The sequence below is a fragment of the Schistocerca nitens genome, chromosome 1 (genome assembly GCF_023898315.1).
Source record: "Schistocerca nitens isolate TAMUIC-IGC-003100 chromosome 1, iqSchNite1.1, whole genome shotgun sequence".
In the NCBI taxonomy this organism is placed as follows: Eukaryota; Metazoa; Arthropoda; class Insecta; order Orthoptera; family Acrididae; genus Schistocerca; species Schistocerca nitens.
This window is the reverse complement of record NC_064614.1, coordinates 857,843,686-857,856,369: the sequence shown is the minus strand read 5'-3', so window position 1 is coordinate 857,856,369 and position 12,684 is coordinate 857,843,686. Positions and strand designations below refer to the sequence as shown.

At 43.2% G+C, this 12,684-nt stretch overlaps 1 protein-coding gene across 2 annotated transcripts in view; it reads left to right on the top strand.

The window, feature by feature from the left end:
* LOC126263428 (uncharacterized) overlaps positions 1–12,684 on the top strand; it is a 623,908-nt gene that overhangs the window by 317,069 nt on the left and 294,155 nt on the right. The window contains exon 1 of one of the 2 annotated variants that reach the window (XM_049960525.1): positions 5,033–5,230. The exons of the other annotated variant lie outside the window; for it this stretch is intronic. Coding sequence (XP_049816482.1) covers positions 5,048–5,230 — 183 coding nt within the window. The 5' untranslated portion in view covers positions 5,033–5,047. Of the gene's footprint in view, positions 1–5,032; positions 5,231–12,684 lie in introns of those variants that run through there. 2 annotated transcript variants of the gene reach the window in all.

The following is a 12,684-nucleotide window of genomic DNA, read 5'->3' as shown; positions in this document are numbered from 1 at the left end:
CCAACTAGGCAGTAACCATACTGCATCAAATTTTTGAATCTTATCACCGAGTCTGTATCATTACGTAATAACACATAAAAAATATAGCAACGAGTCAAAATACACTGTAGGATATAAAATTAAACCATTAGTGAAAATGATTGTACGTAGTGTAACTAATGCAAATGTGTAATTCATTCGGGCGTGCAGCTCAGCTTCCGTAGCAAGTGAAGTAATGAAATACACCCAGACTCCATTACGTTTAAGCCACAGATCGTTGCTCACAGCAAGTGATATCGTTTCCAGCAGTTTCCCAAACACAGGACATAGAAACGGGTGGTAAGTTGCTTCAGTTAAACTTGTTGAGAAAATAACATGTCCTAGGAGATGATTACCATCACTCCATCACATGTCAATATCACGTAAGTTTACACAGTCCCACGTTATTCCTTAAATTAAAATAATCAATTAATGTAAAGCAGAATATTTCATATCAGTGGACACTCCGCTGCAGAGTGAAAATTTAATTTTCGTTGAAGCTGCATTAATAAACCAACCTACACTGAAGCGCCAAAAAAACTGGTATAGGCATGCGTATTCAATTATAGAATTATGTAAACAGGCAGAATACAGCGCTGCGATCGGCAACGCCTGATATGAATTTTGTTTGGCGCAGTTGTTAGATCGGTTACTGCTGCTACAATGGCAGGGTATCAAGCCTGAAGTGAGTTGAGTGTGATTATGCGCTGAAGATCTTCATGATTTTTGTATAGTTTGCATTTTGAGCCCCTGTAAGTACTGATCTACTTCATTGACCCCGTATCGATGGGACCTACACCGTGGAAATTTATCTCCTCTCGTTTAATTGTGAATTTTTCCCATAAATCCCCATGTAAATTTGTGTCTCCGTCGTTTCCCTGCCTTAGCTGAAGCAAACACCGAGATGTGACTCCACGGACTGTAGGCGTTACTCGACGTACTGCTCTGCGGATTTGACCGGAAACGTTTACTGGAGGAACCGGATTAATTCTCTGCACTGCTACAATTTGAAACGGTCTAAATAAAGGTCAACAGCCCCGCTTCGACCCGCGAGACGGGGTTAAGCTCCTCACTGATCTCACGTCAATAATCTAAGCCCTGTACCAATCCAGCTACTTTCAGAAAGATTCCGAGACCCAACCACATCGCCTGCAAGTGCCTCCCAACAACTTCCACCAGTAATCTCCACATAACAAAACAATAACGCACTTTAGTGGCAGTAAAGGAAAAAATCACATAAAAACGTCACTCTCAAATTTCCACGGAAATTCATTCTGTCAAAGCTCCAATTTTACCCCTCACTTTAAAGAACCACCGTCCAGTTAGCTACTGGCTCCACGATCTGATGTTAGGATCCTGCCTATCGGGCACGACCGTGTCCACTTAGACGACAACACTCACCTAGAAAGTCGAAAAGTAAGCAGAATTTGACATGGTTCACGGGAACACACTTTACATTCGAATAGACTTTTCACACAGGAAAAAAAAGCTTGGTTAATCACTGCAGAAACTCTCTTCAGAAACACTATCTCCTCCCTAGAGATCACACACACAGCCGCGAGAGCTGTCGGCTCACTAATCGATTTCGCGAACTGGAAACCGCTCCACGAAGTTTAGGCTTTCCAGACAAACAGGATCAGGAACAGACTGTAGGCGTTCTGACTGTCTCCCACTTCCAGCGCTTAAGGTGCTACCTCCTGACGGGACCTTTGGACGTTTCTATCCGATGCATGTCGGAAAACACGGGTTATTAAGGGGAAACCACAAACCTTTAAGCCAGCCATGTAGGTTCCGGCCACTGCCCACTTAGCAGGATTAGGGAAAGACCAGCCCATCATCTCCGGGATGACGAAAGCCTCGTTTCCCTGATACCTGCACAAGTGTACACAGTATTCACAAAAACAAGCAAACAGGGCGTACCCCAGAAATTGTATATTACAGTGTTGCTGGATCTTCCCCAACAAATAGAACAGTAGAATAATCACCTTGTGAATGCTGTAGGTCTTCTGATTTTCATGCTTGCTAAAAAAAACTGGAGAGAGACTCCGCCTTTCTTAAGACCGTTTTGTAGTTTTGTTTTCACTCACACATTAAACAACAAAAATACTTCACAGGGCAAAGCTACTTCACATTCAACAACAAGTTTTACGCCCAACAAGGTCCACCTAAGGGATCCCAAATCAGTGACCTCCTAGCTGACATTTTCATCAACCACATAGGAAATCAAATCTTCAACAAAATAGTTAAATTAAAACAGTACAAAATAAAATTTTGATACATGTGTAGACGATATAATTTTTCTAACAGATGTATCACAGTTTCGTTCAAAAGGACATAAACACTATCTACTCAGAAACACAGTACATCAGCGAGCGAGGTGACGCAGTGGTTAGCACACTGCACTCCCATTCGAGAGGACGCGACAGTTCAAACCCGCGTCCGGCCATCCCGAGTTATACCTGGACGATTCCTTTTAAACTGCGGGCCCGACTTCCTTCCTTTTTTTTTATCTGTCTTCTGACTGGTTTGATGAGGCCCGCTACGAATTCCTCTCCTGTGCTAACCTCTTCATCTCGGAGCAGCACTTGCAACCTACGTCCTCAGTTATTTGCTGGATGTATTCCAATCTCTGTCGTCCTCTACAGTTTTTGCCCTCTACAGCTCCCTCTTGTACCAAGGAAGTCATTCCCTCATGTCTTAACAGATGTCCTATCATCCTGTCCTTTCTCCTTATCAGTGTTTTCCACGTGTTCCTTTCCTCTCCGATTCTGTGTCGTCTGTGACATTGGCAACATATACGCTATTGCAGCGCTTGCGTTATTCTGAAGTATGATGCAAATTTTCATTGTCGTCGTTCCATTATATAGCTGATGGTTGTCCATATTCGCAACTGCGAATACATTTAATGTATTTCATAATGGCTGTAGGCGCCGCAATGCCATTTCTTTTGGACATGCATGCACGTCCGAAGGAACATTTTCCATCGTACTGCAGAACACCATAGGCATTGCAATATCGTATTTATCCGCCGAAATCGGGCAAGCGACTTTGAATTAAAATGTCTCCCCTGTATGGGAATATACATAATAGATGTACGGGTCAGGTTTTAGACACATGGTTGATGGCACATGGAAGTTTGCTCGGACAGTCTAATGGTAATTTGAGCTCCCGCGATAAGCGGGAAATCCGGTTTCGAGTCCCAGTCTAGCACAAATTTTCGCTATCGTCATTTTATTATATAGCTGAAAGTTATCGATATCCGCAGCTGCGAATACATGTATATGGTAGCATAATTTCCACTTCATGGTTATCAGTTATTCATAATAAGGTGTTAATATCTATTGAGTTATTAATATGTTTGTTAAAATAAGGACTCGTTCAGGAGCTGAGCTCATCTCTCATTTCCTGCGCAACTCTGAGATTGGATATGATCTACTCTTCTCTTAAATTTCTGCTGATACCAAGAAATGTTTATTAGAGATCGTTGTAATAATAAGGTTTTATCTATTGTAACATCAGTCTTTAATACTTGATGAAACTAAAGTAACAAAACTACAGAGGTTTGCAGGTCATTCACCTGGCTCTTAAATTGCAGTATAAAATGGACAAATCTGCGATAGTTATAATTAACATGGTTTCGTTGAGAAGGTATATGGATATGTAATATTTTCAGTAAATAGCTACCAAGCTACTCAGATGGTGGCTTTGTATTTCAAGTGACACACATGAAAAAAAAAAATGAAGCTATTTCACTGCAAATTATGACACCCATGAGGAGGAATATGTTCACGCTTATCCGGATTCAAGACCACAACATTATGAACTAAGAAGTAAGGACGGAATATTTTTCTTCGAATATGTCATTCACTTTACTCTGTTTCACATTTTGGCAGATATTCGTATACACTGGATTTCAGTTTTTTTGTCTGATACGTATTGTACCAGAATTAATTTTTTTTAAATTCCCATTCTCATTTCTGACCAAGATTTTCGGCTGGTTTCCCCTGGTTGTAAGGTAAATGTCAGAACTAGAAACCTTCTGCCAAATACACCGAATTGGGACTCCCGCTGCACCAGCTCGCCTGCTGTTTGGCCGGATAGTCAATGCCCGTAGCGGGCCATTACTGAAAATGCGCCTTCTACCTGGAGAATGAAAATTATTAGACAGAGCTTTAGATACACATCGAGAGGATTTAAATTGATGCTTCCATCGACAATATTAGAAGAAGTATAGAAGCAGTTGTTTTGCGTCGAGTTTTTCTTATTGCCGACAGTGCCCTGATAAACTATGCAGGTGGCTAGAAAAGCCGCCTCACGGGCACGTTCGGAACCAGCTTTCAACACCATCGCTATTTTTCCGACAGTATAGCGTCTCGACGCGTCGGGCACTTTCTCCGAACTTCCGCCGCAAAGACGCAACGCTGCGCGCAGTAATCGTGTCGCTTTTTTTCCGCAGGCCAATCGCTTTGTGCTAGCCGGAGGGAACGGCGCGCAGCCTCCAACGTATAATCAAGCCCCGCGATCGAGCAGTTTTCAGCCGACGCAGAAGCGTGTACTCCGCAGCGGGACATTTCTTCTGGGAATCTTTCCCTCGCGCGGGCACGACTCCACAGTTTCACTCTCGACTAATTGTGTGAGAATGCAGGCAAATGGCGAACTCGCTCGCTTATGTCCGCGTAACAGCCAGGAAGCGGTCGTACGCGCTCACACGGGACGGATGGTGCTCTTTCGTTGCGCCGCGACGTTTGTTGTCGGCTGGGAAGCCTAGGTCAGGCTCGCGCGGTTCGCCATTGTGGCAGCAGAAGCGCGGGCTTGCGCCACGCCCTGGGAGCGTTTCGGGCGCAGGGAAGGGAGACGGAGTTCGCGCAAGAGCGGCGGCCGGCGGCCGGGATTCCAGCGGCTGCGTCGCCGTCGCAGCCCACTTGTGGCGAGCCCCCAGTGAAGGGTAGTCGCGGTCAGCGGAGCGTCGCGTCGCAGTGAGCGGAAGGACGGCCATGCGCTGAGGAGGGCCGGGCTACTCGAGCCAGCGATGGTGAGCCGAAAGTACGCGCTCGCGGCCAGCAGCGACGCGCCAGTGGCCGCCGAACGCGTCTCCAAGTTGCCGCTACCGGAGGCCGCGTCGTCGACCGCCGAAGACGAGCAGCCGCGACAGCGCTTCCAGTATCTCGGGCCGGACGTCGGCCTCGGTGCCTCTGACAAGACAGCTCACGCGGTGAGTTTCGTGGATCGCCGGTTATCGGAATCTGCTATAATAAATGCTGCGGAATCCTCGTGTGTGTGTGTGTGTGTGTGTGTGTGTGTGTGTGTGTGCGTGTGCGTGTGTGTGTGTGTGTGTGTCCGCGTCACAGGGATACCCTGCTTACAAGGGAACCTCCCCATCGCACACCCCTCAGATTTAGTTGTAAGTTCGCACAGTGGATAGGCCTTGAAAAACTGAACACAGATCAATCGAGAAAACAGGAAGATGTTGTGTGCAACTATGAAAAAAATAAGCAATATATACAAACTGAGTAGTCCATGAGCAAGATAGGCAACATCAAGGATAGTGTGAGCTCAGGAGCGCCGTGGTCCCGTGGTTAGCGTGAGCAGCTGCGAAACGAGAGGTCCTTGGTTCAAGTATTCCCTCGAGTGAAAAGTTTAATTTTTAATGTTTTCATCACTTTTTTTGGGAGTGATTACCACATCCACAAGAAAACCGAAATCGGTCAAGGTAGAAGAATCTTTTTACCCATTCGCCAAGTGTACAAGTTAGGTGGGTCGACAACATATTCCTTTCACGTGACGCACATGTCGTCACCAATGCCGTATAGAAATATCAGACGTGTTTTCCTGTGGAGGAATCGGTTGACCTATGACCCTGCGATCAAATGTTTTCGGTTCCCATTGGAGAGCCTCGTCCTTTCGTCTACTAATCGCACGGTTTTGCGGTGCGGTCGCAAAATACAGACACTAAACTTATTCCAGTGAACAGAGACGTCAATGAACGAACGGACAGATCATAACTTTGCGAAAATTAGGATAGTAAACTTTTCACTCGAGCGAAGACTTGAACCAAGGACCTGTCGTTCCGCAGCTGCTCACGCTAACCACGGGACCACGGCGCTCCTGAGCTCACACTATCCTTGATGTCTATGTTGCGCATGGACTACTCAGTTTGTATATTTTGCTTATTCTTTTCATAGTTCCACACAACTTCTTCCTGTTTTGTCGATTGATCTGTGTTCAGTTTTTCAAGGCCTATCCACTGTGCCAACTTATAATTAAATCTGAGGGGGGAGCGATGGGGAGGTTTCCTTGTTAGAATAGTGATGTACCCCACACGGTAGCGTGCTACGACCATCACTGTCAACAATCGTTCTTCCTGCGCACTATTCGCGACTGCAACAGGATAGGGGGCTCTTGGAGTATACGCGGTGTCCCAGGAGAAATGGTCAACAGTCAGTGATTCTCTTGAGGTATTAGCCGAAACAGACTATTACGGTACCCATCATTGCCGGGGTCGTCCTCCATCTCTTTTCCCTTGGCACTTATAATTTCTAGCCTTCAAGGGGAGCCTGTCACTTTCATTGTTTCTAGGCGTTCGTTTCATTTTCTGCTATAATCTAGCTATAATATAATTTAGACTAAAACTTTTAGTTGTTCCTTGATATCGTTATTCCTTAGTATGTCTTCTACTGTGCAACTACGTCGTCTCAGGAATTTCATTTCTTCCGCCTGTATGCGGCTTTCTTGCTTTTTGCTAATCACCCAGGTCTCGTTTCCACAGAGCAGTGTTGGGACTACAACTGTTTTCTAGAATTTATCTTTCCTGGTTTTGTTTTTAACGTTTCTGTTAACTGTTCCACATATCCGGCTGAATTTACTGAGTTTAATTTCTATATTTTTCTGTAGCCATATATGTCACCTTACATCCTAGGTAGCTCTTAAGTGGTTTACTTGCTCTAAAATCTTCTTATTTGCCGCTGTTTTGCTTCTAATATGTTCTTTCCCCATGAAGGTCCTCGTCTTTTTTTTCTGTTCAGATCCCTAGTCAAATTTCGCACTTATTCGTGCAGGTCTTCTTCTCAATCTGCTAGGATCACTGGGCCGTCAGCATAAAGTAAGTGTTTAAAAAGAGTTCTCCTGTCTAGGTGTGTAACTTTTGAAATTCTATTAAATATGGGCCCATTCATACCTTGAGACCTATGAACACTTGCCGTCCGGAGTGGCCGAGCGGTTCTAGGCGCTTCAGTCTGGAGCCCCGCGAATGCTACGGTAACAGGTTCGAATCCTGCCTCGTGCATGGAAGTGCGTGATGTCCTTAGGTTAGTTAGGTTTAAGTAGTTCTATGTTCTAGGGGACTGATGACCTCACATGTTAAGTCCCATAGTGCTCAGAGCCATTTGAACCATATGAACACTGTTACGAGGGTGAGCCAAATGAAAACCTTAAATTTTTTTAAAATATTATTTATTGTGCAGAAGTGGTACAAAGCTGTATCACTTTTCAACATATTCTCCCCCACGCTCAATGCAAGTCCTCCAGCGCTTACGAAGTGCATAAACTCCTTTAGAAAAAAATTCTTTTGGTAGTCCGCGCAACCACTCATGCACCGCGTGGCTTACCTCTTCGTCAGAGCGGAACTTCTTTCCTCCCATTGCGTCTTTGAGTGGTCCAAACATCTGGAAATCACTTGGGGCAAGGCCTGGTGAGTATAGTGGTGAGGAAGACACTCAAATTGCAAATCTGTGATTGTTGCAACTGTTTTACGGGCAGTGTGGGCCTTTCATTGTCATGTTGCAAAAGGAAACCTTCTGACAGCAGTCCACGTCGCTTTGATTTGATTGCATGCCGCAGATGATATTTTAGGAGATCTGTGTATGATGAACTGGTGACAGTGGTCCCTCTGGGCATGTAATGTTCCAAAATTACGCGATATTTTAGGAGATCTGTGTATGATGAACTGGTGACAGTGGTCCCTCTGGGCATGTAATGTTCCAAAATTACGCCTTTTTCGCCCCAAAAGAGAGTCAGCATAACCTTCCCTGCTGATAGTTCTGTTCGAAACTTCTTTAGTTTTGGTGAGGAGGAATGGCGCCATTCCTTGCTCGCTCTCTTCGTTTCCGGTTGGTGGAAGTGAACCCAGGTTTCGTCCTCAGTAACGATTCTTGCAAGGAAGCTATCACCTTCTCGTTCAAAGCGCCGAAGAAGTTCTTCACAAGCATCAACACGTCGTTCTCTCATTTCAGGAGTCAGCTACCGTGGCACCCATGTTGCAGACACTTTGTGAAACTGGAGCACATCATACACAATGTGGTGTGCTGACCCATGACTAATCTGTAAACATGCTGCAATGTCAATCAGTGTCACTCGGCGGTTTTCCTTCACTATGGTTGGTTGTTTGGGGAAGGAGACCAGACAGCGTGGTCATCGGTCTCATCGGATTAGGGAAGGATGGCGAACGAAGTCGGCCGTGCTCTTTCAGAGGAACCATCCCGGCATTTGCCTGGAGTGATTTAGGGAAATCACGGAAAACCTAAATCAGGATTGCCGGACGCGAGATTGAACCGTCGTCCTCCCGAATGCGAGTCCAGTGTCTAACCACTGCGCCACCTCGCTCGGTTTCCTTCACTATGGCTTCCACTGCTGCAATGTTCTGTGGAGTCACAACTCGTTGTTCTTGACCTGGACGAGGAGCATCTTCCACTGAAGTCACACCATTTGCGAACTTCCTATTCCATTCGTAGACTTGCTGCTGTGACAAACATGCATCACCGTACTGAGCCTTCATTCGTCGATGAATTTCAATAAATTTCACACCTTCACTACGCAAAAACAGAATAACAGAACTCTGTTCTTCCCTGGTGCAAGTCGCTAATGGGGCGGCCATCTTTATACTGATACTGCGACGGTATGTGTGCATCTGCATTATGCTGCCACCTGAAGGCAATTCTGCACGCTGTTTGCAGCACGCTTACCAACTCACAGGATAACGGCGCGAAATTTCGATTTGTTATTACAAATTTAAAGTTTTCATTTGACTCACCCTCGTATGTTTGATACTGCGAAACATGTCTCTTCTACTGAACAAGTGCTCGAAGCTCTTAAGGTATGCATTTTAGAGTCCGTTTTTACTTGACAATTATTTCATGTTTTGGTCCATACTACCTCCTCCCAAAATATGTATATCAAAGAGCTTGCAGTGGAAGAGATTTGTTTCACAGTGTCGAATATTAACGCGTGCTCATAGCTCTGCTAAAGTATACATTTTAGAGCCCATGTTTGGCGTCGAAGGATCGTTCCTGTCATGATCCTGAACATTGACCAGATCTCCTGGAACGTCCTGTAGATGTAGATGTATTCGGATACCCAGTGAAATCTCTGAGAAAATATCAGCTCCGAGAAAATATGAAGCTAACGAAGTGAAATGAAAGGTAGACATGGCGGATTACCCTTATTTACATTATTAAACAGTTGCGACTTGAGTCAGAGCCAAGATTTGGCCGTCAAGAGGAGAAGATGTGGTAACCTAAAATTTCTTATCGACATATTATGCGCCTATGTCTTGGGTTAAATTCCAAACCTCCCGCAGGAACTCAGAGTGAAGTCATGCGACGATGTTGATGATGATTCGTCAGTCGAATGGAAACGCTAAGCACCTTTGGTGTTTTTCGAGGGGAGCAGGCTATTTAACGGCATCGTGTTTCACTCTCTCCCTTCTCCCATTGTTATTGTGAATAAGACAAACATAACGCAAACACAGCACACGCACTGATGCCTATTAAAGCACCTGATACGCTACCCCCCTAAGTAGGGTCGACAAGAAATATTTGCCCATTCCGTGGGTTGAGGTAATTTTCAAAGTATGCTTGTGACGTGAATGTGAGATACAACATAATTTTTCCTTGTATACGAAAATAGTTTCATATATCTTAATATACGTACATAAAATTTACATGTCTATGGTTGATGTACATAGAGTACGAGGTGCTTTCTGTCCGTAAATAGACTAACTGAACAATAATAGAGATACTGGCGTAAAATGCTTCTGAAATGAATATAACATCCAAAAAATTACAGGTTCACGATAGATAAGTGCTTTAGACAGAAATCAGTCTACGTTAACAGGTAGTCACTCTGTCTCTGAGATTGATACTGTGACAAATATCTAATGAAAAATAGCCATCTGCCCAGCCTCAAGAATGGTGGCAATGACAAAAGTCAATTTAGCGTCGATCTGCTATAATTGTGGAGTTTGTTATGCACGTCCTATACCAAATTCTGTCTTTCTTTTAGTGTTTGCTATGCATTAATTCGTCCCAATGCCTTTCGCCATCTGTGAAAGACCTATATAAACCACAAATCAAATTTCGTGTTCCAGAACATGACAACCGCATCTTACCACAGTGGCCATTAGATCTAATACTATTATTAATCTCACACTTAGTTACTTCTTAACGTTGGTACACGTTCTTCAACTTTAAATCGATATCACCTTTTGAAGCTATGTTCCTTCATCCAATAAGTAAGATCTTTTTCTGTGGTGAAGGGACCCTCTGCCTCTTAACTGGTTGTCAAAAATCAACCTTCCAAACAGAATTTTGTGTCATAGCTGGGGAAATAGTTGAAACAATCGCCATCATAAATTTATCTCATCATCTATATGCTCGGAAATTAATTGGGGAGAATTCATCAAAAGTATTATTATTACAAATACCAGTTGGAGTCTACCGAAAACAATGCACTTTCCTGAACAAAAGCATTGTCCTTTGTATGTCCCCAGAGGAGAACGAAATAAATGCCACTTTTGCGAAACGCTTGATCGGAGATTGTATTGAAAAGGAATCCTTTTTTTGAAAGGTGATCTCTTGTTCTTCTCGTATTGTCTACACACAAGGTTGCATGTAACTTAAATCGAACTGGGAATCTTAGAAAATAAAGATTTTAGATCACATTGTTACCTTTGTTCCATAGTGTCCATTAAAGACCACGTTGGCGTTTGAGTTGTTCAGAAATTATGTTTCTGGGGTATAAGGATTATCTGATGTTACTGTGTCCTTGATTTCATTAATTTGGTGAACTGCTTCAAGCCGAGAGAGAGAAACGCAGGTAGTGTTTCGTTCTGAAGGTACGACGAACGCTAATGGCTGATTAATTATCTTCTCTTTAAAATTGTATACTTTTCACTAATTCCGCTTAGCAATAATGCTATTGTAGCCCTACCTATTTTAAGGCCTAATTGGTGTTTTCCATTTCCAAATGTTTTCCTATGTTTGCTGACTTAAGACGGTTTTCTGTTTTACGTTTAAAAGTTCAGTTCGTTAAACGTATTTAATATTACTATTAGTGGGGTTATAACAGGAACAAGAGAGGCATTGGAGATATTTTTTTACGGGAGGCATTGGAGATTTGTTTATGTATTTGCTGCAAGATATATCCCCTAATGATGCATGACTTTTTTCGATATAACTGTCTAAACAGTTTTTAAAAATTCTGTTATCGAATATGACTCTCACATCACTTTCTGAAAGCAATATTTCATACCTCACATTAAATACATGATATACTGCAATATTGTTTAGGGCAGTGCATTATACATTGTTGCTCCATCGCCTTTTTTAATCCAGATTGATCCTGTTTTACACTCCTGTTCAAATTTCGATTTAAGTATGGAAGTTTAGTCGAATGCGGAGAAAGACAAACAGAAGGAAAATGTGGAAGTGGTATTCGCATGTCGTTCTAGCTGACAGAATTGCTATCACCGATGGGTAATATTATTACATCATGACTATTGCTGCCACATGATACTGTTTCTTAATAACAATATGACACATACAACGCGGCCTGCAGATTTTTAGGGAAATTTATGGATATGTTTTCAGTCCAGACCGCAAATAATCGTAGTTTACAACATTTCATGTGACTAAGCCCTCTGGGAGGGATACTAGCAAAGCTTTAACAGACAGCAGTCACGGTGCCAGATTATCTTCACCGTTATTTTTGCAATAACAAAGATCTACGTAGATTGGTAGACTGAACTCAAACCTATCACAATGTACCAAACTAAGGTGGGAGTGTATTTCTGACTGTGATCTTCTGTGATTGTGTCTCTTAATTAACCAATGACATGTTATCACACTGAGGTGGTGATGTGACCCTGGCGGCGGATTTCTTGGACTGTACGGTTTGATAATGCTATCACGACCTACCTGAATGCGGTAGTCGTCCGTTCATGGCAACAATCTTTTTAAACTATCGACCATACAGTAAAAACAGCAACATAGTACCTTGTCATAACTAGAGTCAGTTGCAGAGTTTTGTATGTGACAGTCTAAAGAAAATAAAAGGAAAAAGTCTGCAGCTTTATTGGCGATCGATATGCACATTACGTTCGAGAAGAACTGAACTCCATAAATAACGAAGCAATAGCTGTTTCCGAACTTTTATTGCACTCTGGACATGAAGCCTGAATATAGATTAATTTTCAAGTTCTTAGTACTAATAAAAATCTACGCTGTTAATTCTCGACTCCGTAGCTGAAATCACTAACACGTGCTAGTATAGCAACGCCTACGCATTAGGAAAACATTTTGAATCTTGATAGTAAAAAATGGCTCTGAGCACTATGGGACTCAACTGCTGAGGTCATTAGTCCCCTAGAACTTAGAACTAGTTAAACCTAACTAA